The sequence below is a fragment of the Haliaeetus leucocephalus genome, unplaced genomic scaffold, assembly GCF_000737465.1.
Source record: "Haliaeetus leucocephalus isolate CR32 unplaced genomic scaffold, Haliaeetus_leucocephalus-4.0 Scaffold384, whole genome shotgun sequence".
Taxonomy (NCBI): Eukaryota; Metazoa; Chordata; class Aves; order Accipitriformes; family Accipitridae; genus Haliaeetus; species Haliaeetus leucocephalus.
The window spans coordinates 7594245-7616594 of NW_010972820.1; the positions used below are offsets into that span (position 1 = coordinate 7594245).

Genomic DNA, 22350 nt, shown 5'->3' on the forward strand with positions numbered 1-22350 from the left:
CCCCCGCGCCCCTCCCGGCCCCCCCAGAGCACCAGCAGCCATTTCATCTCCACCACCAAGTAGGCGCAAAAAATGGCAGAAATGGAGAAAGAAGGGAGACCTCCCGAAAATAAAAGGAGCAGGAAGCCGGCTCACCCGGTGAAGCGGGAGATCAACGAGGAGATGAAGGTAGGTGCCCGTGATGGGGAAGGGAGCGGGGGTCCCCCCCCGCGCCCCCCCTCCCGCCTCCGTGCATGGCGATGAAATAAGAAAGGATCTCTTGTCATTTTTTTTTTTTTGTAGGATGCACTGAATGTGTCTCAACTCCGCCTCCTGGGCTGAAAACAGAGACGAATTCACAGGCTGCAAATCCTGTTCATTGACCAGCTTTGATTTATTTATTTTTTTTAAAATAACTCTCCCTCCTTGGGCTTTTAAGCTCCTTGGGTGCCAGTGACGAGCCTTTTTTTTTTTTTTCTTTTTTTTCTTTCTTTTTTTTTTTTTTTTTTTTTATAGCCATCCCCTCAGGTAGCTGGGAAGCCCTAAAGTTAGGAAAGAAAGGGACCTCTTTTAAACACTGTATTTCTCTCCTTTTTCAGTAGCCAGCTGCAACCGTGTAATTAAATTGTCAAAGTGAAATGTTACGGTCTGAGCCGCGCATCCTTCTCGCACTTGAGCGCGGAGACCCCTTTTTCTCTCCTTCTCCCTCTCGCCTCCTCCTCTGCTTTCCCGTGCTCCGCTTCGCAGTTCGTCACGGCGGCAGAGGTGTTGCGGGAGGGCGGCTGGCCGCGGGCTGCTTTGCGTGGAAGTGTATTTGTCGTGCGGAGAGGCTGTCCTGACGGATAGGAGCCGGTGCCAGTCCAGCTGTGCGCTTCAGGCGGCCGCTCCAGATGTTAGGATGGCTGCGATCGCACAAAAAACCCGTTATTTCGGGGCTTCTTTTATCATTAGGTCGCTGCTCCGGGCTTGAGCGGTCCTGGGTTTTTGCGTCTTGTTTTCCGTGTCTGTTCCATGTCCGTTTGGTTTACGTCTCTAATTCCCCAAAGTTGGGAACGACGTATTGCGAGACTTCGGCTGAACTTGTTGTTGTTGTTTAATGTGCAGATAAAGTGACTAAAACAGCATAGTCTGGTTATGAGATAAAGCTGCTGTCATTTAATTTGAACACGTAATTTGTTAAAAGGCTGATTGTAAGTGGAGGACTGCCTGGAAAATGTCACGCATTCACATAGTACGTGTACCATATAGGCGAGCATGTAAATACGCACGATGCCTAGCGAAAACCCCTTTGCTTTCCGGAGCATTGATCTTCCCATGTAAAATTGAACGGGAATGCACAGTCCCCTCCCCTCTCCCCTCTTTTGCACACCACTAATTTCGGTTAGGTGCCCTTTCCTGCCTAAGGCAGGCGTTCTTGCTCCTGCTGCCTGCGTAATGAGCGTGTACACAGTTCTGCGTGCGCATCAACTGGAAATGTAGACAAGAGTAGTATTAGGGGAAGGAACAAAATAACGTGTCGGTGCATCTTTTTGGAAACAGACCGTGCTAGTTTTGGGTCCCGAGGAGCGCTATTATTCCTTGCGAGATATATGGCACATCCTATTTTCGGAGAGGGCTCTGTGCAGGCACAGAACAGCAAGGGTCATTGCTCATTGTAATCCCACATGGTTTTGAGGACTGCAGACGTCTGTAGTATAGGGCATTGGCCCCTTAGAGCATCGCCTAACGCGATCTATATGGATTGCAGCTTTTAAGTTTCATAGGTTCTAGAATTACAAATTAGCTAATTTTAATCAAAACATGTGAAATGTTATCCTGGCTGGATATAAAGGCTGACTGTGCTGGATCCTCTGGGTTTGTTTTGTTTACTTTGGCTGCAGGCACACTCAGCGGTTTGGGAGATAGTTGTTCTTCTACAGTATAACAGATGTTTGTCTGAAAGGGTGAGGAAGAAACAAAAACAACATTGTGTGAAGGAGAAAAATTACACAATTTTAAACTAATGCTTTGGTATTAAGCACTGTCGTTAACCTTCATGTAGAGAGTCTCTCTTTTTTAATCGTGGGTAGCTGCTTAAGGTTACAAACCTCAAGATTTCAGCTGACTTAAAAATTAAAAGTGGGTAGAAATGGCATTTTGAACCCATGTGATTTCTGGTCGAGAGCGAGATAGCTGGTGGCAGAACCTTTCACAAAACACAGGTCACCTTTCAATGTAAACTATGCTATGTATACTATGCGTTTTTGGTAGGACAGTTGGCTGCTATCATCCAAGACGGGGAAGGAGAGGGGGGAGAAAAAAAAAAAGTGGTTTGAATTTTTGACCGGTTGAGAAAGTTAAAATCCTGTGGCGATCATTTACACTTTTTCTTTGCTGATGAATTAAGATGTCTGGTCCTTCTTCATAAACCCGAGGAATACAATAATGTAACAAATTGCTTACATTGTGCAAAAGGTTTGCAGCAGAATGACAGAGGGAGCACAATGTGCCCTTGTGTAGGTTCATATCTGTAATGTTCAAACAGGCTGACTGTTTCCCTTCATCTGAACTGCTTTCATCTGGACCAGTGTAAAATAAGCTCTGGTAAGTAATCACGGCAGAGCAGAAAGAAAGGAATGTATACAGCAATAGACAGCCTAAGCTGTAAAAACTGTAACCTGAGTATCAGCAGCAGATCAGATATCAAGGCTTTAAGGTAGGGGAAATGAAAGAGATGAAGGGGAGGAAAAGACAAGAGAGGGAATGGAAAAGTCAGCTTGGAAAGTGAAGGAGAAGTAGGAGGGCCCCCTCAGGGAAATTTGGCTCAGGGATTAGGGAATTTTATCATGGTGTACAGTGACCTACTCAGGTTTCAGCCCACGTTGGATCAAATTGCCTCCCTTTGCTAGCAGAAAGAAAAAGGACTGGTGTATATGTGATTTTTTTTTTTTTTTTCCCCCCTTCAGATAATGAAAAGGCCATTGGTACAAGTGTCTATTTTAAGTACAGCAAATGCCGGGCACTATGAATGAGCAATAAAATTACCTCATCACGGAGACTTCCCTCAAGATTTGCTGTTTGATACGGTCAGATATTTACTCAAGAAGGATCACACCACCTAACTGCTTGGTCTGGTGTCTTCCAACAGTAGTGTCACAGCTCAGTTTTAACTTGACTGGATGGATATTCAGGTTGCTTGCTCTTTCCTTGTGACAGATATTAAGTTACATTTTTGTTATGGCTAACCTAATGTACATGATAGTTATAACAAATTTTAATTTGATACAATGTTGTGTGCAAAAAGTACATGACTCTGCACAGTTTTCTGATATTACATTTCAATGAAAAAATACATTCAGGAGGAACTGTTTCGTTTCGCTGTGACCTTCACAGCCTCTCTGTCTTTTTTCTAGTTACTTTTTTCTTTTGTCCCCCTTCCTCCTTCAGATGATACTTTCCATTTTTTCTTCCAGAGGTAGCATTGTTCACCTCACGCTTTGGAGGAAGAGCAGATAGTTATTCTGAAATTCAGTTCAGTGCCATTTCTCACTCGCTGGTGAATAACAGAACACCCAACAGATCCAAAGCTGTCGTAATCAGGGAACCCAGTACTATTTTAAGACCTAAATATTTTTTACAGTTTAATTGGTGAAGGCACTTGTCAAGGCACGGTGGTGGCTTCCCCATCCATCTCTCCTCAGCTTATTCCCTTTTGCCATCCTGCTGCCAGGCAGCAGTGCTGCTCAGGAGGAACAGCTAGGTGCTCCGCAGTGTTGGGAAATGAAGTTACATCCAGTACTGGATTGCACTGGAAGTTCTCCTGAACAAACAAGACAATGTATCTGTGTCTGTCTGTCAGTTGAAAGGCGAGCAATTAATTTGCGCTGTAATTTCACAGGGCTGCTCCATGTGCCCAAGGAGTTTACCATCTATAAATATTCTCAATAACTAATTTGTATCTAAAATTGGGCTTCGTTCCTGATGCCTAGAGCTTAAGACAGCCCCATCTGTTATAGTTTAATAGTAAACTCATCAGAAGATCTTTCAGTTTAGTGTTTTAATATTCCCCATTTGGCATTTAAAAGTACTACTGTCAGAAGGAGGAAAGCGGTGGAGCAGGCGTAGCAGCGCTGCGCCTGGAGCGAGCCAGATCGCTCGGAGCGCTCCGAAGATTCCAAGGAAAACTCCTCCCTTCTCTCCTGAAAAGCAAAAAATGTCTTTGGGAAAGTGGAAAAGCAGGCAGACTTTATCAATTGTACTATTTCAGGAGACCGAGGTGGGGGGGGTGTTTTGCGGAGTCTGCGTGGAAGGAGTTTTGTGGGATGGCTGAAAAAAGGAGTTGTGTTGTCTGCACAGGGAGCCTCGCATGCCTGTGCACCGCAGAAATGGTGCTTCCCCAAACAAAGCGGGTATTACAGGACCAAACGTGTACGTGGGAGGACAAAAGAAATGAAAGCATCAAGAAATTTTGCTTTCTGATAGCGTAAAGGTCTAACCATAAAATTCAATATGGCGACAACACAAATAAGCAAAGAAAGTGAGGGCCGGTAAAAAAAAAAATCCAAGTTCGTATTGTGACTATAGAAACATTTTTATTTCCTCGGTGCAGTGAAAAGTGAAAAGTGGATTTGTGGGGCTCTGCACCGAGTGGGTTATGCAGGCAAGGAAATGGAATGGAGCCACTGCGCTTCCTCCCAGATCTGAAATAAACATTCACAGTAAAACCTAGAAGAAAATGAGTCTGACAGACTCATTCTCCCCTGCGTTTCCTGCCTCCGTGTTTGCCAGGCCTCACTCGGTGAAGCCAGGCCTTGCCCCCTGTGAATAAGGTTCATAGAGAAGGGAAGGCAAGAGGTCTATGATGGAAAGAGAAGCGTGGCTTAGCTTCAGAATGTATTAATTAGTGAAGATTTGGGAAAATGATGCATTGCAATGTAAAAAATCAAGCTGTAGGTGTACTGTTACGATGAAATGAATCCTAAAGCAGGAATAAATGTGATTATATTTTTACTGCCTAGCGTATAAGTCAGTCTCACAAAGGAGAGAAACCACAGTCTGGCAAGTCGATACACTTTTCTTCATCTTTCCCGTGAATAGGAAGCAAATTCAAGTCAAAATACCAACGAGCATAATAGTTAGTTAGTTATCCTGGCTCTTCCAGGAGGGAGGATATTTCTGTATAGTACAAGAATAGAGAAATTGTACAGTTAAAACATGCAAATTACACATTGCCCCGCAGTGGTGATAAGTGGTTTGGGACTTAGCAGGGGGCAAAAAAAGAATTGCCATCTATTTGGAAGGGAGGGCTTTGGTGATGTTGTGTGACTGGGGCCACTGGAGCGTTTTTGGGCCAGTTTCTTTGGCAGGGACGAGCTGGTTGTGCTGCAGCCGTGGTGAATGCCCTGGCAGTTAGGCAGCTGCGATGCTGCGCTGTCAGCTCGAGGAGCGCAAGAGATTTGGCTCCGGTGGGATGTTAACTGACTGCCTGGGTGCGCTGGCAGCTGAAGAGGTTATCGCTGTTTCCACTGCAGCCTCGGGAGCCTGGCTGCTCGGTGCAATGCACAAGAGGCTGAGCGTGGTGTGGCGGTGTGAGCATAGAAGGACGCGGGGCAGGATTTCTGTGCTTGGCTTCTCGGCTCTGACGCTGGCCCGTGCTGTGAGCGGCACCAGGGCTCGGTCTCTCGGTTTCCCCGCAGGGGATTGAGCGTTGCCTCCCCGGCAGGGCGAAGTTAGCTTCTGTGCTGTATTTTAGCAATGAAATCCACAGACCCCTGCAGGGCTCCCTTGGGGTTCAGTGGGATTTGCTCTGGGCTCAAGGGTCCCAGCTTAGCAGTATGATTGCTGACTTGGGATTTTATTGGTGATGGGCAAGGTTCTCCCTGGTGCGCTGGTCTTTCACATCATCCCAGCCCTCTGGCAGGGCTGCGGGGTTGGGGTGGCAGCCTCCACCTGGCAGACCTTCCACAACCTTTTGGGGAATGAGTCTGAAAGTAGGCATGGACTAGCTCAGTGCCTCTGCTGTCCTGCTCCTGCAAAAGCTTGGTATTGCAGCTTCTTGCACATCCTCCGTTTGGTCATCCACACTTGTCTTCACATCTCCTTCTCCCTGGGCTTCGGCAGGTCCATCATCTCTCAGCTCAGCTCGTTCCTATCTTGCCTGCTTCATCACTGCTTCTTCCGCTCTCCTGCTCCAACCTTGGGTCCCACAGTCTTGCTTTTCTCCAGCACTGTTGTTACAATCACTGCCCTTCCTTTCGCTAAGCCTTTGAAGCTTGTACATCTTTCAGTGAGATTCTGCTCTGCATGGACAGGTTGTGTATTAATTGGCTTGCTTCTTTTCCTTAACTTCATCAAGAACTGGGCTTTTTTGCTTCTTACCCTCCTCCTCCCCCCCGCATTCACACAGAAAAATTGTCTCATCTCATTGTTTGTGTTTTGACTATTGCCACCACACTGGTCTTTACAAATCCCATCTTGTTACCATATCTTGAATACACGTAGATTGGGCCTACCATTGAAATGGAAGAAGGGAGAATACATGGAAACAGTGAATAATAGTGGTCAGCTTCAGGGCAGCAGCTTCAGCAAGGACATGACCTGTGTGACCATCATCTTGACTGACAGTATGTTAGACATCACTGCAAATGGGTATTGGAGTCAGGAGGCTGAGGGAAGGTGATGTCGTAGTTCTGTGGATGCCCATCTATGCGAGAGAGTTAGTGTGGAAGAAAACATTTCTCAGCTTTGACTACCAGCTTGCTAAGGATGGGATGATCCTCTTGGTTTGCTGTGTGTAAAGTGCTGTGTAATGAAGCCCCGGCCATTAGCCACTGAGAGAATAGTATTAAGAGTGATCAGCACCCTTGTAATAGGTGAGATAAATTATGAAGGAAAATAGCTTAATTGTCTGTTTATCCAAGCATCCTTGTTGAGAAATCACAGTGTTAAAAAGGTGCTTACTTTTGTTACTGCTAATATGCAACCTCATTGTACTCTCACTGAAGTTAGTAGGAAAGACCTCAGTGATTTTTTTTTTTTTTTTGAGTCAAGTCTCTAGGAAGGGTAATTTCAAAATCAAATGTATTTTTTGTCATTGTAAGTGTTCATTTTTGTGCATCACTCATCGTGGATAGTAAAAATGAGACTTGAAAGGTGCTTCAACTTTGTACCATTACAAACCCAGCCATCACGTTGACTAGATTCTGAAGAGACATATACATGTACGAATTTTCAGGAAAAAATAAACATATATACAGCCTTGCTTACATATTCCTTGACAAGTAATTAGAAATTACTCATTGCCTGAGTTGATCAACAGTGCAAATAAAACACAAAGCATCCACAGGAGGCAAATTTAGAGCTACTCAATTAATTTGGTTGCATGGGGTTTAAGTCAGGAAGACTTTGTCAATTGGTCTCCACCTTGCTAGATTAGTCTCTAGAGCTGCATCTCCATAGCTGAAATTTAGCAAAGCAAAGGAAGCTGGCAGAGCTTGCCTTTGGGCCTCCATGGACCCCTTCAGGTCATTCTGGGTGAGCTGCAGTGGCGAGGTTTCACTCCCCATCTCCTGGTCATTTCGTTGTTGGATTTCCATGGGTTAGAGACAGGGTTGGTGCATTGGGACTTCCAGCACTAAGAGAGAAGTTTTCTAAGAAGCTAAAGAACAAACAAACAAACACTTTAGAAAAATTTCCCATTTTTGCTAGTATTTAAAACACTTAGAACGCTGCGTCATTCAAAGCAGAGTTTAAATATATATTTTAGAAATGAGTGTGGGTGTTAGCCACATTACACTGCATTGTACTCGTTGCAAACTGTAGTAGTGACGTAGTTCAGACGTAATGGGCTGTTGTACTTATAACGCTGACACTAGAGGTAGAGGTGGAACGATGCAGTGTTTTCCAGCAATTTGGGGCTGCACAGGACAGCCACGGAATCGAGACTTCCAGCAGGAGGTCAAGTGAAAATGAAAGGGGGAAAAAACAAAAGGAAATTGATGCTCTAGCCAGGGGTCTGCTGTGGTTTTTTGTTTTGGTTTTTCTTTTCCTGAAATGTGTGTTTGTAGCACAATTGCACAAATGATACTCCTGGAAGAGTACAAATTGCTTGTGTTTATTGCTTATAGCTGCTTTACAGCACTCCTTGAGTGACAGGAACACCTATGCAATCTGGTGTGATGAATGAGCCAGGAGCAGTGTAGCGCTCTGACGTTCTGGGGCAGAGTGCCTGCTGTAGCTTTGAATTCGGAAGCAATTATCATCTGATTAATTTTATTTATTTATTTAAATGACTGGAGAATTGCTGTGTTCTATCATTAGACTTGCTCCCACTCAAAAATTAAGCTACAGAAGTTACTAGACAAAATCTAGCAACCTGCAAATTTGACACGTACTATTTGTTTTGAATTGGTGTTGTATTCTCCTTATTCCTTCACTGGTAGCCAGAGTCCCGGGAGATGGTGCTTATCAGGAGCATTATTTTAGATGTCAAGATCTTACAAGAAATGAAGTTTGGAATTTGTTTTAAAGGAGTGATAATAAAAAAATGTGGAGACCAAATAGAAAGGCTTTGTGTGTGGCTTTTTTGTTTCATTTTATAGTTGTCATACTGTTTTAAACTGATCTTTGCCGTCGCAATAATTCATTAGCTGGTTTCCTTTGGTAGTTTCCTAAATCCGTAAGCTGTAGAGCTCCATGGCACTATTTGGTTTCAGAAAGCTTTGTTGCCTGCCTGTGGATTTCTTAACTTACTCCACTAAATCTCCTGGCCCAGTAATGAGCGTTTTCTACAGAAATATTTTTGCCACGTGACCTGGAGGACGTGTTTTTAATAGAATTTGAGAGTTATGACAGTCATGTTCCATATTTTGCATTTCCATACAAACATAAAATGTAACCACACGGCTGCTTGGAAATCGGTTTGAAAATAAATATGGCAAAACTGAGAAAGGTTTTCTTAAACACATATAAGAGATGTTTGCATGAAACATTATAGTAAAATACTTTCATGGTGAAGGGTTTTTAAGTGGTTTGACTATGCAAAGGCTTATAACTCTGAGGAAAAATGTCTTCACTGTGATTTTATTTGATTTGGTTCATGGGCACCTCAAGGAACTGTAATTGTGTCAGTGACCTGCTCCAGCTGAAAAGACTGTAGCGCAGTAAGATTGATTAACTGCTGGTTTTCTGTTATTCTCTTGCTGCAGTCTTAAATATTTTATGGCAACACAGACAAGTTTGTGTGACGAATGTATGTTAAAATATTTCTGACATTGAATGCCAGAGCAAAAGTCATAAATAACTCTCCTTTTCATTTTCTTTAAATTACAGACGTATGAGTCTCTGTCATAATTACATGTGCCAGTTGGAGATTTAAATGCATTACACTTTATGCACTTGACTTATGAAACGAACATTAGTCTTTGAGGAGGTGGGCCAAACCTGACACTTCCTCGTGTAGCACAGATACAGTTCGATTTATGCAGTCCTCCCTTCCTTCCAAGTGCTTATTGATTACATAAATAAGTAGGTAATTTTTCTCTTTCAGAACTTTGCAGAAAACACTATGAATGAGCTCCTTGGCTGGTATGGTTATGATAAGGTTGAATTGAAAGATGGAGAAGATATTGAATTCAGGAACTACTCAGCAGATGGGGAAAGCCGCCAGCACATTTCTGTTCTCAAAGGTAATAAGACTTCATGTTTCTGTGTTCATGCAAAGAAGGATTAATATCCTAACCTGTCTGAATTGGCGTGGATTGGGAAGTGTGTTCTGCTGCTTCCTTCGTGGTTGGTTTACATAAAAGTATTGGAGAGTGCCTTCTAGTATCAGGAAGCCAGTAGGGTACGAGGAAAATCACTTTAAAAAATTGCTGTTAGTAGGCACTTACTAATATATCTTCACAAATAATACCTTTTGTGAGTCGGTTGAAAGTCATGTACCTGTGTGTCATGGTTTGTCCCCAGCCAGCAACTAAGCACCACGCAGCCGCTCACTCACTCCCCCCCCAGTGGGATGGAGGAGAGAATTAGGGAAAAAAAGTAAAACTCATGGGTTGAGATAAGAACGGTTTAATAGAACAGAAAGGAAGAAACTAATAATGATAGTAACAACAATACTAAAATGATAATAATAATAATAAAAATAATAGGATTGGAGTATACAAAACAAGTGATGCACAACACAATTGCTCACCACTCACTGACTGATGCCCAGTTAGTTCCCGAGCAGCGATCCCTGCCTGCTCAACTCCCGCCAATTTTTATACTGGGCACGACACCTTATGGTATGGAATACCCCCTTGGCCAGTTTGGGTCAGCTGCCCTGGCTGTGTCCCCTCCCAACTTCTTGTGCCCCTCCAGCCTTCTTGCTGGCTGGGCAGGAGAAGCTGAAAAATCCTTGACTTAGTATAAACATTACTTAGCAACAACTGAAAACACCAGTGTGTTATCAACATTCTTCTCATACTGAACCCAAAACACAGCACTATACCAGCTACTAGGAAGAAAATTAACTCTATCACCTGAAACCAGGACACTGTGCTACCAATAAACTGCTCACAACTGGAAAAAAGAGGGAGCACTTTCTTAGCAGTGTGGCTTTAAGGAGCTCTTTTGCTTTCAAAACTAAGGCTTTTTGGCCTATGGCTTTTTAAAATGCTGGAAGACTTTGAGCTGGAATATTCACAACACGACTAGGAACGAGCATGAATGTTCACAAAAGGTTCCTCATCCATGTTAGTGCTCTACTGTCTTCTGCATGTGCTGTATAAGTTCTCCAGGGATGGAATTTGTTTAGGACAATGCTGGATCGTCGTGATTCAAAATGTGAAGGATGGGATCCATCTGTTTGTTCAGCCGTTCAGTTGCTGCCTTCTGACTCCTCAGTCACAGGGGATGGATAGGGACTTGGCATCAGAGTGAAGAGAAGAGTAGGAAATTGCTGCGTCTTGACTTATCCAACAAAAGTTCCTCAAAGGTGAGGTAAAGAGAGGAAATTGCGGCGGCAGCTTTTATGCCCTTGGACTGCCACTTGTCACTGCGTTTGTGGCCAGCAGTGTTTGGGTGTTCTTTTTGATGGCCAGCGGCAGCATTGTATTCAGTGAGTGCTGCAATGAGTGCTGATACCAGAGACACCAGTTCTGAAGGAGAGATGGCTAGAAAAAAGGTGCAAAAATTAGAGGTAAGGTTAAACAACCCAATTGTGTTAAAATTGAATGTTTGCAGCTTGTTAGTTCTATAGTGACATTGGTGATCAATATTTATTTTTCGTTGAAAGTGCAATGTCATTAAGCCACTTTTGAAGAAACTTGTTCCTGTGTAGTATTGTGATTCATTTATTTATGTCTTAATAGATAGATCTTTTATTGAGTGATTTGTGGCTCTGGTCTATGCCTGATGAAATTTGTGACGTACGTTTTTTTCATAGACACATGATACAAATCATATGTTTTATTTACCAAACAAAGATGTTCAATACTTGTGACAGGTAGAAATTTTTGGTGTATGCAGTCTATGGGAGGGAAAAAAGTGTATTACTTTTTCTGAGAGATAGGAGGAGAAGGAATAATAAGAATTAAGTCCTGCCCCATAGTTAACTGAGGTGCATTAGAGAAATTCCTACAAATAAGAATCCTGAGGTGATTTGGGATTAAAGAATTAGAATAATAACTTTTATCATTTCATGCATACTTTGCTGTATTTTCAATATTCTGTTCCTTTCTTTAAATCCTTTCCATTACTACTACTCATATTATCGATAGAGAATTAGTAATTCTTTTATTTTTCAGTTTATGCTTCTTGCATTGGTGAAGTCACAGTACACTGAGTGTGACCACCATGCAAACAGTAGAACTAAAGGACAGGAATAGGGTGTCATTGATTAAATCAGGTGTGCTAAGGATATGCATGACAAAATAATCCCACCTTTTGGGGGGAAAAAAAAAAAAAAAGGTGTGCGTTTGATTTTAAAAAATGGAGCATTTCTGAAGAATACTGGAAAGTATCCATTTTTTGAAAGAGAAAGTATCTGGGGGGGTTTGTGCACTCTTCTTGTATTAGGGTAAGTAATTTAATGAACAGATTGGTGAAAGTATGTAGGGTCATTTAAGAAATATATTTGTCATACTGTACAATGTGTTCTTTGTGTTTTACAGAAAATTCTTTGCCAAAACCAAAATTACCTGAGGACAGTGTTATTTCACCGTACAATATAAACCCAAGCTACCCAGGGCTTGCCACAGGAAATGGACTTTCAGACTCACCAGCAGGGTCGAAGGATCACGGGAATGTACCTATTATTGTCCCATTAATTCCACCACCTTTCATAAAGCCACCAGCAGGTAAATCCTAATGAACATTTAAAAATGGTTACTGTCATTGACACGTCCTTAGGTTTCTAGATCATGACGTTTTAGTAAGAGGGCTGATTTCAAAATGTTTAAAAACCAGTCACAGGGAACTTGAAAACGGAGTAGGAGTGACTTTATTTGTTAGTATTCCTGAAAAACTTCTGCAGATGCAATAACAGACTTGTGCTGCTTGTGACACTGCATGCTGGATTATACTCTCAGCACTTCAACAACATCTGCTTTTAGAAGAAAAAAGATTTTGTTCTGATGAATAAAGACTTTAAATAAATTAATAGAAGATGATTAAATTAAAAATAGGCTCCACGAAGGAAACAGTGAAAGAGACAAAGCCATCAAATCAATATCATGTATTTATATCAGGTTAACAAGCTCATCCTGGGAAAACTGTCTCTTGATTCTCATTGAAATCCCTGACCGTTGTCTCTTGAGGGTTTAATATGATCTTGACTCTACCCGGGAGACTGCACTGGGATGTTTTACATTTTCATTAGATTTTTATCAGGAGTGATTTTATAACATGCCATTTCTCAGAGTTTGCATGAAAAATGATTTATTCCACATGGCATGCTGCTTACCATAATCTGTGAAAGTAACTCTTACAGCTACACCAGGGTGATTAATTGCTGTGTTATTGTTTACTGCTGTACAAGGCGCAGTAATTGGTGTATTTAGATAGGAGCAGGCTCAGTCCTGCTTCCATGGACGTCCCTGGGTGTCATTCTGGGTGCTCTTGGGTGACCGAGGCACTGAGGGATACGGGGTGACCTGCAATACCTACCCAAGAATGGGAGCTCTCCGCACACAGGGAGGCAGCTTGGCTAAAGAGTCCCCACCAGGTGTGAGGACGCTTCTGCAGAGGCAGAACAGCTTGTAGGGTCAGGTCCCAGATGTTAGATGGTCACCTCTGCCCTTCGCTGCAGTGACTAAAGGTAACTGTAAAATACCGATTGGTCCAAGAAGGTGTTTGCCTGTTGACAGTCATGAGATAGACTACAGTTGCCCCTCCCAAATTATTTTTATGGTATTGAGTTTTATCTCTAAAGAAGTATGCTAATATGCTATGAATAATTTTCAAATGTTGCTCAATATTCATTCCCTGCCAAAGACTTTTCATCTATTTTATATGATATTTGCTAATTACCAAAGCTATTTGGGCCCATTCCTGCAGCCTTTACACAGCTAAAGATCTCGGGCCATATGGGCTGGATCCTCAGCTGTTGTTGATTTGGCCCTAAAGCTTTAATCAAGGGCTTGTGCCATCCCAAGCTATTTTCTCCTCCAATCTGAGTCATGAATGAATCCAGAATGCTGAATTTGTAGTACGCGAACACAAGGCTATAACATGCATTGTGCAAACTGCCACAGTTGCTGGATTTTTATGACATCAAACAAGCAGGAGGAGATGGAACTATGAAGTAGAAAAACAAATTACTGCACCAGTAGTTAAGTGGACACAGGGGAACCTTGGCCAAGTCAACTGCCTTCTGTTCTTTGCCCGTCCACCTACCACGTGTGATCCCGTGTTCAAATGTACCACTAAGAGTAATGTGCAGAGAAGGCTTTTCATAAGTATTTTTCAACTTCAGGTTTTTAATTTATTAATTCGTAATGAATATCATTGTTTTAATTGCATAGGGGATATGAATGCATAATCTCTGCCTCCTCTGACTTTATCCCATGATCAGTAATGAGCACTAGATTACCATGACTTCTGAGCAGATGAGCATATTTATCTCACCTTTGTTTTAGAGAGCAAAGTTTGGGAGGACCAGAGGGGGAGGAGAACCACAGCCTTTGTGGGATTTGCAATAAGCATCGGTAGTAATTGTTTTGTTTTATCTTAGGGCGTAGGTGCCCTAGTCATGATCACCCCAAAGAGCCTGGCAAGAAACAACTGGTGAATACAAGTAGAAAAGGGAGTACAAAGGAGCCAGGAGAGCCAGCGTGCGAGGCAGTGGTCTTGGCACTGCACTTTGACACCGTTTTGTGGGCACTACATCAAAGCAGAAAACTTCAGAGTGATACAAAGCCAGACAAGAGTAACTCTGGGGATGTTTTCTCGGAGCCCCTCACAAGCACAGGGGACGAATTTGGAAACAGCACAAAGGTGCTTCTTGGAGTTGAGCAGGCAAATGAAAAAGACTCACATCATTAATTGCTAAAGCTGAAAGTCAACATTTTCAATATGGGGGAGAGGCAGGCTGTGGCTCACCTGCCACAAGAACAGAGGCAGCTCACATTTGTTCGAGTTAATAAATGAAGAAAGGGGACAGGAGGGAGAGGCAGAAAGAGTCCAAGAGAAAGCTTCAAGGTTAAAATGCTGGGCAAAAAGGGATCTTTGCAGCACACTTTGAGTGGACGCGCGTAGGACAAGGTTACGTTACAGGCCAGAGAGAAAACCAGGTGGTGATGCACTGTAGTGAGTGAGATGCTGAGAATCGGGATGAGTCCAGACTTTGTAGATGGATGGGGAAAGCTTTTAGATATTGTACAGGAGAAAAATCTACAAGATTTAAATATAGCTCAAAAGAGAGTGCCCACAGATGAAAATGATATCTAAATCATGAACCTGAAGGACAGGAAAGATGATGGTGCAGTCCACTGTTATTGAGCAAATAATATGGAGTGAGCACTCAGGGAGAAATTATTAAGACTTTAATTCTTGCCGTATTGATCTTGAACTGAAGGGTCAGCACCACTAAAGAAGTGTCAGAGAGACAGGCTGAGGTATTCATTTGGACAGGAGAGCAATGGTCTGGAGAGGATAAGCAGATCCAAGAAACAGTCACTGTGAATTATTAGTTGAATAATTTTTGCAGATAAGATTCTATACAGATATGAGGGAGAAGAGAAAGAGCAGAGGACGGGGAATGCTCACAGAAGCCTGAAGGGAGAAATAGGAAGGATACGCTGCAATGTGCACTGATGGAGCAATTGCAGAGGTACAAAAAACACTGGGGGAAGACAGAGTCAGGAAGCCAAGGGAAAGAGGATTTCCAGGGAGGCGGATATGATTCTTGGTATCAGAAGCAGCTACCAGCTCAAGAAGGAGGAGGAAGGAGTACTGATCCTGAACTAGGTCTAGGAAGCAGTCATTGAAGATTTCAGCAAATTAGGTCTTCCTTGAGCGTGCTGGAAAATTTTGAACAGTGTCCTAGCTGCATTCATATTTTGTATGAACAGGCTAAAACCTTGAACAGTTAACAAAATTAGCTTTTTTCCCCTCATGCTTATTTTACAGTAAAGTGGTTTTTTTTCTTTTGAAAACTGATTAATTTTGAGCAGTTTGACTGAAATTTTATCTCCAAGCTGTTCAGCTTTCTGTTTTAGTCAAATGAAATATTAGGTAAAAATTTGCTTATACAATCCTGGAAAACATTAGACTGCTAACTGAACAAATATAAACAGGTCTGATAAAGGCATTCTGTCCTTGCTGTACCCCAGAATTACATCCGAAATAGGCTGAGTTAAATGCATGGGCTTTACATGGTGCACTGACCGTCTACAGACTCAGGTTATGGCATGTCAGTGGAGGATACTAAATCCAGTCACGGGAAGCCCCAACAAGAAGGATGCCAGTTACTCAGATCTGGAGACTGTTTGCAAGAGCATTCTGCTAATCTGTACCACCAGGCAGATAGACCACACTCAGGCAGTGCCCGAATCAAACGGGACTTTATCAGTCAACATCAGCCATCTGATCTGCATCTGGAAGCAAATAAGAAGTCAATGCAGCCTCCGGAGGGTTGGTGTGACAGTCTCCTTGTGTCTGATAACCGTCCTTCTTGCCCAGCAGGCTGGTAGCTACATTTAGTGCCGGCAGCAGATTCTGAGTGATTTCAGGGTTAGTCTCAAGTACAGCCCATTGCAATAAACTGATACTAAGATTAGTTCTGCTTGATGCTAGAAGATACTTATTTTCTACACAACAATGTAAAGAAATTAATCTTTCCAATTAAAAAATGACATAGAAATAGCAAGAAACAGAAGTGCAATAGCCAGGAATGAGCTCGAAATAAAAATCCCGCCACAGCTGTGCAGGGTATATGGCCGTAGTATGCAGCATGCAAACATCCTGACTGTTACTACCCTAGTGATAGAGTAAATCTGAGAGGGCATTTAGGGTGACTCTGCCCTTCTATTCAGACAAGTTTGGACGGCTGTTGTTACATGGGATGAAGGAGGGCTAAAATCAAGACTAGGCAAAGAAGAATGCAAAAAATTCTTTCAATGCAGGTGAGAACATGCTGCCTCCTTCCCCTGGCACCCACTGGAGGCTACAGTGTCTCAGTTTCCCCATTTTTTTTAAGAGTGCTCTTTGGTTTACTTTCTCTTGTGATCCCCATGGCGGTGCCTTGGTAGGGGGGGTACAACTGCAGTTTGGTCTAGCCTTTGAGCGCGGGTGTCAGCAAAACCCGTCCTTTTCCTGCCTCCTTCTGTGTACAAGTGATGCACAGAGCACGCCTGCTGTTCTAAGCATCCCGAACAAGAACCAGCTCCCTGCCATGCTGTGCTGCGAGGCAAGGTCACTGTCAGGGGACACAGAGAGGATGATATCATGCAGTTGACTGAGCTTTCCACAGGGGGAAGAAGTACAAGGGAAGAATAATGCTCCCTCCTAGGGTTTTCACAAGATAATAAGTACATTTGGGAAAGGAAGGGGGATTTAAATCCTCCAACCTGCAGATCAGTGTCTCTATGTAACGTTTGGTTCAGTGATTTCCAAATGAAAATGATTGGGGTTGTACCAAAAGTTATCAGAAACACATGAAAGTGAAGGCGGAATGGGCTGGAGGAACAGTATCCGGTGAGGCAAAAGGTCTTAAAGGAGGAGCACAGGCATTTCCAGTGCTGACTACCTTGTAAAATAGGCCTGTGACCTAAGTTGGCAAGGAAATATCATATTCAAATATTGAAGTGAGTAATTAGGTATTTTATAGATAGGAACAAGTGATTTTCTGTGTTATAGCTTAACATAACTTCAGAATAAAAGTTTATGGGATTTTTTTTGTAAATGTAAGTGCACATGAGTAACTTGGTGCAACACGTGGGATTAAGCAGAGTCCCTGCCCTATGAACACTCTGGAATTGCCTGCTGTAACCTCTCTCGATATTTAAATTGTATTGGAGGAATCTGGAAGCATAAAAGATGCTTTAAATGGTAATTAGCAGGGCAGTAAAAATGAATTCCAAGATCATCTGTCTAAATTCACCAAGGAATTGGTTCTATGCATTACCAAGAAGTCTGATTCCAGGCAGAACCCAGTGGCAGTTTTCCTTAAATAAAGACCATATTATCAGATCTAATTAAGTCTATATATTGAGGAAACTTTCATTTTACTACGCTCTGGATCCTGCTTCAGTATTTCCTGAATCTTAGTCCGGTTGCTGAACAGCTTTACAATTTCTTTAACTGCAGGTTTAGCTCTCTAATAAAGACCACCGCAACAAATCCTATAGTCACTACTCTTCAAATTCTTTCTCTTGTTTTCAGTTTGAAACATCATCTAATTTACACTGATCATAGGGTTATTAGTGCCTGGGTTTTAAAATGCCAATGGTTGCCAGGATGCCTGCCCCATCTAGCCCACTGTTGATGTCTTTTGCTCTCTGCGGAGGGCCAAGTGTTTCCTTTGTGCTAAAAAGAAAATCACAAAGTCCACGTATGTGCTTTAATAGCATATATTCAAAATACACAGGGAGTTCCCCCCCTATTAGCTGAAATAGGTGCTTTTTTGTTTGCATGTTTAAAACCTGCCTAAATGCCAGCTTTTATTTGTGTTGTGCATTCAGTCCTTACTGAACTATGCATGAGAATGTGCCTCAACTCATGCATAGAAAATGTAGGCAAGCCGTGGTTCCCCAAAATGATTTTTTAAAAGGAGCTGGGACACTTTGCTTTATTGGCAGAGTAGTGAACTTCAAGAGACTGGTCCTTAAAAGGAAACGCATTGTAGAGCCCCTGAGGTATTTCCTTAGCGATGGTTGCAGCAAGCTTTCTATTATCAGCCCTATTTTTTTATCTTCCTCTTGTAATTACTTTTTCCAAGGTACTTTTTGTACCTTAAGTTTGTCCCCCCCCCCCCCCCCCCCCCCATTTAGAGGATCAGCACTTAATAAGTGCTATCACAAGGGGATCTGCAGCAATGTCTCGGGAGTTTTATTTGTTCATTTTTTACTTTGAGATTAATCAGATAAAGCATCTTGGATGTAAGAAAAATAACTGAATGGTGCTTCTTCTCTTGCTCGGGATCATCAGCCTCAGGAACTGCTTTGGGGTGAAAAATCTGAATACATGCTACTTGGTTTTCTTCAGTGGCAAGCTGGGGTTTCAGGGGTGGCAGGAGGGTTACTCAGAATTAAACATTCTGAAATCCTGGTAGGTCCCAGTGGACAGAGTGAGCCCTTCTTGTTAATGCTACAGATGCTAGAGTCAAGTTAAGATCTAATGTCTTTAAAAAGGAAGTTTTGCAGCTTTTCATTAGAAAGTAGTAGTGAAAGCAGCTAAAATATTTAAAGAGGTATGCCAGTGGATTGAGTGCAGTTCCCTTCATGGGGTAAAAGGGCTATTCTAGTTCCCCCCAAAAAAACCCTGGGATCCAAACTGCCTGTGTGAGGGGATGGGACACAGCAAAGAGAAAAAAGAGAGGAAAACAGAAGAAAGCGGTAGTGGGGAGACATGGCTTCTGACAGCTGTGGTGGAAGGAAACTCATGCCAGGAAGAGATGGGTGGTGGGGAGACACCAAGGAGTGATGGGGTGCCAAAATATTTTCTGTATCAGATCACAGGTACAACCACAGCCAAGGTACAGGTTTCACACAGGCTCACTCAGTCCAGGGGATGTACCCTTTGAGATCTCAGTCCCAAACCCTGTGCCCTTGTGGTCTTCCTTCTGCACAGCAGGACTTCTTCAGTACTGTGGTTGGGCACCTTCAGGAGTGGTATTTTTTTCTTCCCAGAAGAGTTGAGTATCTCCCACTTGAATTTCTTGCAAGAAAATGTGGAAAGTAAGGTTTTGGAGGATCCATCCTGCCCATGGATCATCATAATCTGCAGGATTAGAGCCTTAGCTGCATTTAGTTTCACCCAAATTCTTGAAACTGGAGTTAAAATTGAAAATACATATCAGTTAGTTCAAAATGGTATTAGTAGAATGTTGCAGCCTAAAAGTTAGTAACTGATCAGGATTTAAGTCCAGAGTAGTGGGGATTTTAGGATCATCCTGCTAAACACTGTAGGTCACGCTGGTTTGCTTAGATCAAGGGACAGAGCTGTACATGATGGATTTATTCAACTGTACTCATTGCCTTCCTTCTCTTCCCCCCACCTCTCCAAATTATGGCTCCATATAAGATCGATTAGTGTAAACTGCTGCTCATTGGGTTTAAGAGGAACAATTTTCTGCAGCTTCTTCACACTGGTTTGAAAGGAAAAAAAACAACCAAACATTCTGCTTAATTAAGACCTAAAGAGGCGGTGCAAACTTTTGATGATTAATTGAAGCATGCTTTAGACTGATGCATATTTAGTTATTATAATGTGATAATTTTATCTTGTTATACAAACTACTCCCTTTGGGAACATGATTTAACACTGCAAACACTCCGTGTTTATTGCATTGTTCATTATGAAAAATACACAGGCTAAAAACCACAAGGAGATGCATCTGAACACTATCTGTGCGGTGGGTGCAGGGAGTACTTCTTCCACCTGTAATGACACAACCCAGGGGCAGAAAAACACAGTATTGGAACTCCCGCCATAGCTCTCCCTATGAAGAGTTGAGAACTCAGAAAGGCAGAGGCTGGAAATTCAGATCTTGTATTGTATGTGGAAGGAATATGTCTTTCTATTACCTGGTGTAATTACAGGAGACAGCAGTACGGATGTTCTGCTGAAAACTCTCCTGTTACTATTCAGTTGTCCTCTGTGCCGACTCCTCTTTGACTCACCTGTATAACTACCCACGCTACCTGTCATAAGCGTGACAGATCCGAGAACATGCTAAGCACATTGCAAGAGCAGGTCATAAAGTTGCAAGCCCAGATGGAGAAAAAAATAATTTTCTTTCATTTCAAAATGATCTGTACCAGTACTTGCATATATTATTTTTGTACTTTGCAAATGTGTCAGCCTAGCTATGTGAGTCCTGAAAGTGATGGTGAATGATCTTCATCAGAAGAGCTGCTCCAGCAAGAGCTCACATGATGGGCATAGGCATGCTGTCAGGATGAGCTCATGTTACTCAAGCAGAGATGCTAAGCTAGACTACCAGCGAAAGTTTGTCTGTAAGCAAAGGAGTACATTGCTGATATAGTATACTGATGTAATTACTGTGGAGAAGCTTTCTTAGTGCAGACCTAGTCAGAGAAAGTTTAGAATAAAGATTCAAGACAGATGAGCAGTCTCAAACTGCTGGATTTGAAATTCCCCACTTCCCTGTGTTCTCATCGCAGCAGGTTCTTCTTGCTGAGCACCCTAGGGACAGGGATTTGATACATTTTCCTGAAAGAAGTGCAAGAGTCTGGTAAAGTGGTTTTTAAAGAATTTGGCTTTATGAAACAAAGATCTGTGAAGAAGTGAGAGGAATTTTGTCTTGAATGGAAGGTATGAATTTCTGGTTTCAGGTTATTAGAGTTTGTGTCTAGCAAAAGACAGCAATTAAATCATGAGGCTTTGGCTTATTTCACACAGTCTTAATGTTTTGATTTTAAGTTATTGCTTCCCACTGCTGTGGATTTTAATGATAGAAATACATGGACTGTTACTATCCTGTTAATGTTGCAGTCCTCTTTTTGGGTCACTAAGCTGTAATGAAACATCCCTATTAGTTATTGTCGTGGTTTAACCCCAGCCAGCAACTAAGGACCACGCAGCCGCTCACTCACTCCCCCCACCCAGTGGGATGGAGGAGAGAATTAGGGAAAAAAGTAAAACTCGTGGGTTGAGATAAGAAGAGTTTAACAGAACAGAAGGGAAGAAAGTAATAACAATAAAATGAAAATAATAATAATAAAAAAATTGAAATATACAAAACAAGTGATGCACAACGCAATTGCTCACCACTCACTGACCGATGCCCAGTTAGTTCCTGAGCAGCGATCCACCCCCCCACCTCCCCCCAGTTTATATACTGGGCATGGCATCACACGGCATGGAATATTCCTTCAGCCAGTTTGGGTCAGCTGCCCTGGCTGTGTCCCCTCCCAACTTCTTGTGCCCCTCCAGCCTTCTTGCTGGCTGGGCAGGAGAAGCTGAAAAATCCTTGACTTAGTATAAACATTACTTAGCAACAACTGAAAACACCAGTGTGTTATCAACATTCTTCTCATACTGAACCCAAAACACAGCACTATACCAGCTACTAGGAAGAAAATTAACTCTATCCCACCTGAAACCAGGACAGTTATTTTCACAATGTCTGCTCAGATCTCTACTGCAACCAATGTCAAGAAGAAAAGCACACGATCATGTTTGGACCTTTATCATTGTCCCCAGCTGTCATCCACAGCCACAGGCTGTGGCTCTGTACCTATCCCAGGTTCCAAGATCGGGTCCTTTTCTCTGCTGGTCTTAGTTTCACTTGAAGCTGAAAGAAAGGATTTGATTTTAGAGCAAGTCTTCCTCCCACCGGGCTGCACAAGTGTATTGGGTTTGTGTGGCAAAGTTTTGGTAGCAGGGGGGCTGCAGGGGTGGCTTCTGTGAGAAGCTGCTGGAAGCTTCCCCTGTGTCTGACAGAGCCATTGCCGGCCGGCTCCAAGACGGACCTGCCGATGGCCAACCCTGCCGATGGCCAAGGCCGAGCCCATCAGTGATAGTGGTAGCACCTCTGGGAGAACAGATTTAAGAAGTTGCTGTGGCACAGAAACTGCAGCCAGAGAGAGGAGTGAGAACATGTGAGAGCACCAGCCCTGCAGCTCCCCAGGTCAGTGCAGAAGGAGGGGAGGAGGTGCTCCAGGCGCCGGAGCAGAGATTCCCCTGCAGCCCGTGGGGAAGACCATGGTGAGGCAGGCTGGCCCC

The 22350-nt window shown here is 42.9% G+C and overlaps 1 protein-coding gene across 1 annotated transcript in view; it reads left to right on the forward strand.

Annotated features, from left to right (window-relative positions):
• Positions 1 to 23: 23 nt before the first annotated feature.
• The window catches only part of SOBP (sine oculis binding protein homolog (Drosophila)), a 118145-nt gene continuing 95818 nt past the window's right edge, over positions 24 to 22350 (forward strand). Inside the window, exons 1-3 of the mRNA XM_010573400.1 lie at positions 24 to 168; positions 9506 to 9644; positions 12114 to 12299. Of these exons, the coding sequence (XP_010571702.1) occupies positions 73 to 168; positions 9506 to 9644; positions 12114 to 12299 (421 nt within the window). The 5' untranslated portion in view covers positions 24 to 72. The remainder of the gene's footprint in view (positions 169 to 9505; positions 9645 to 12113; positions 12300 to 22350) is intronic.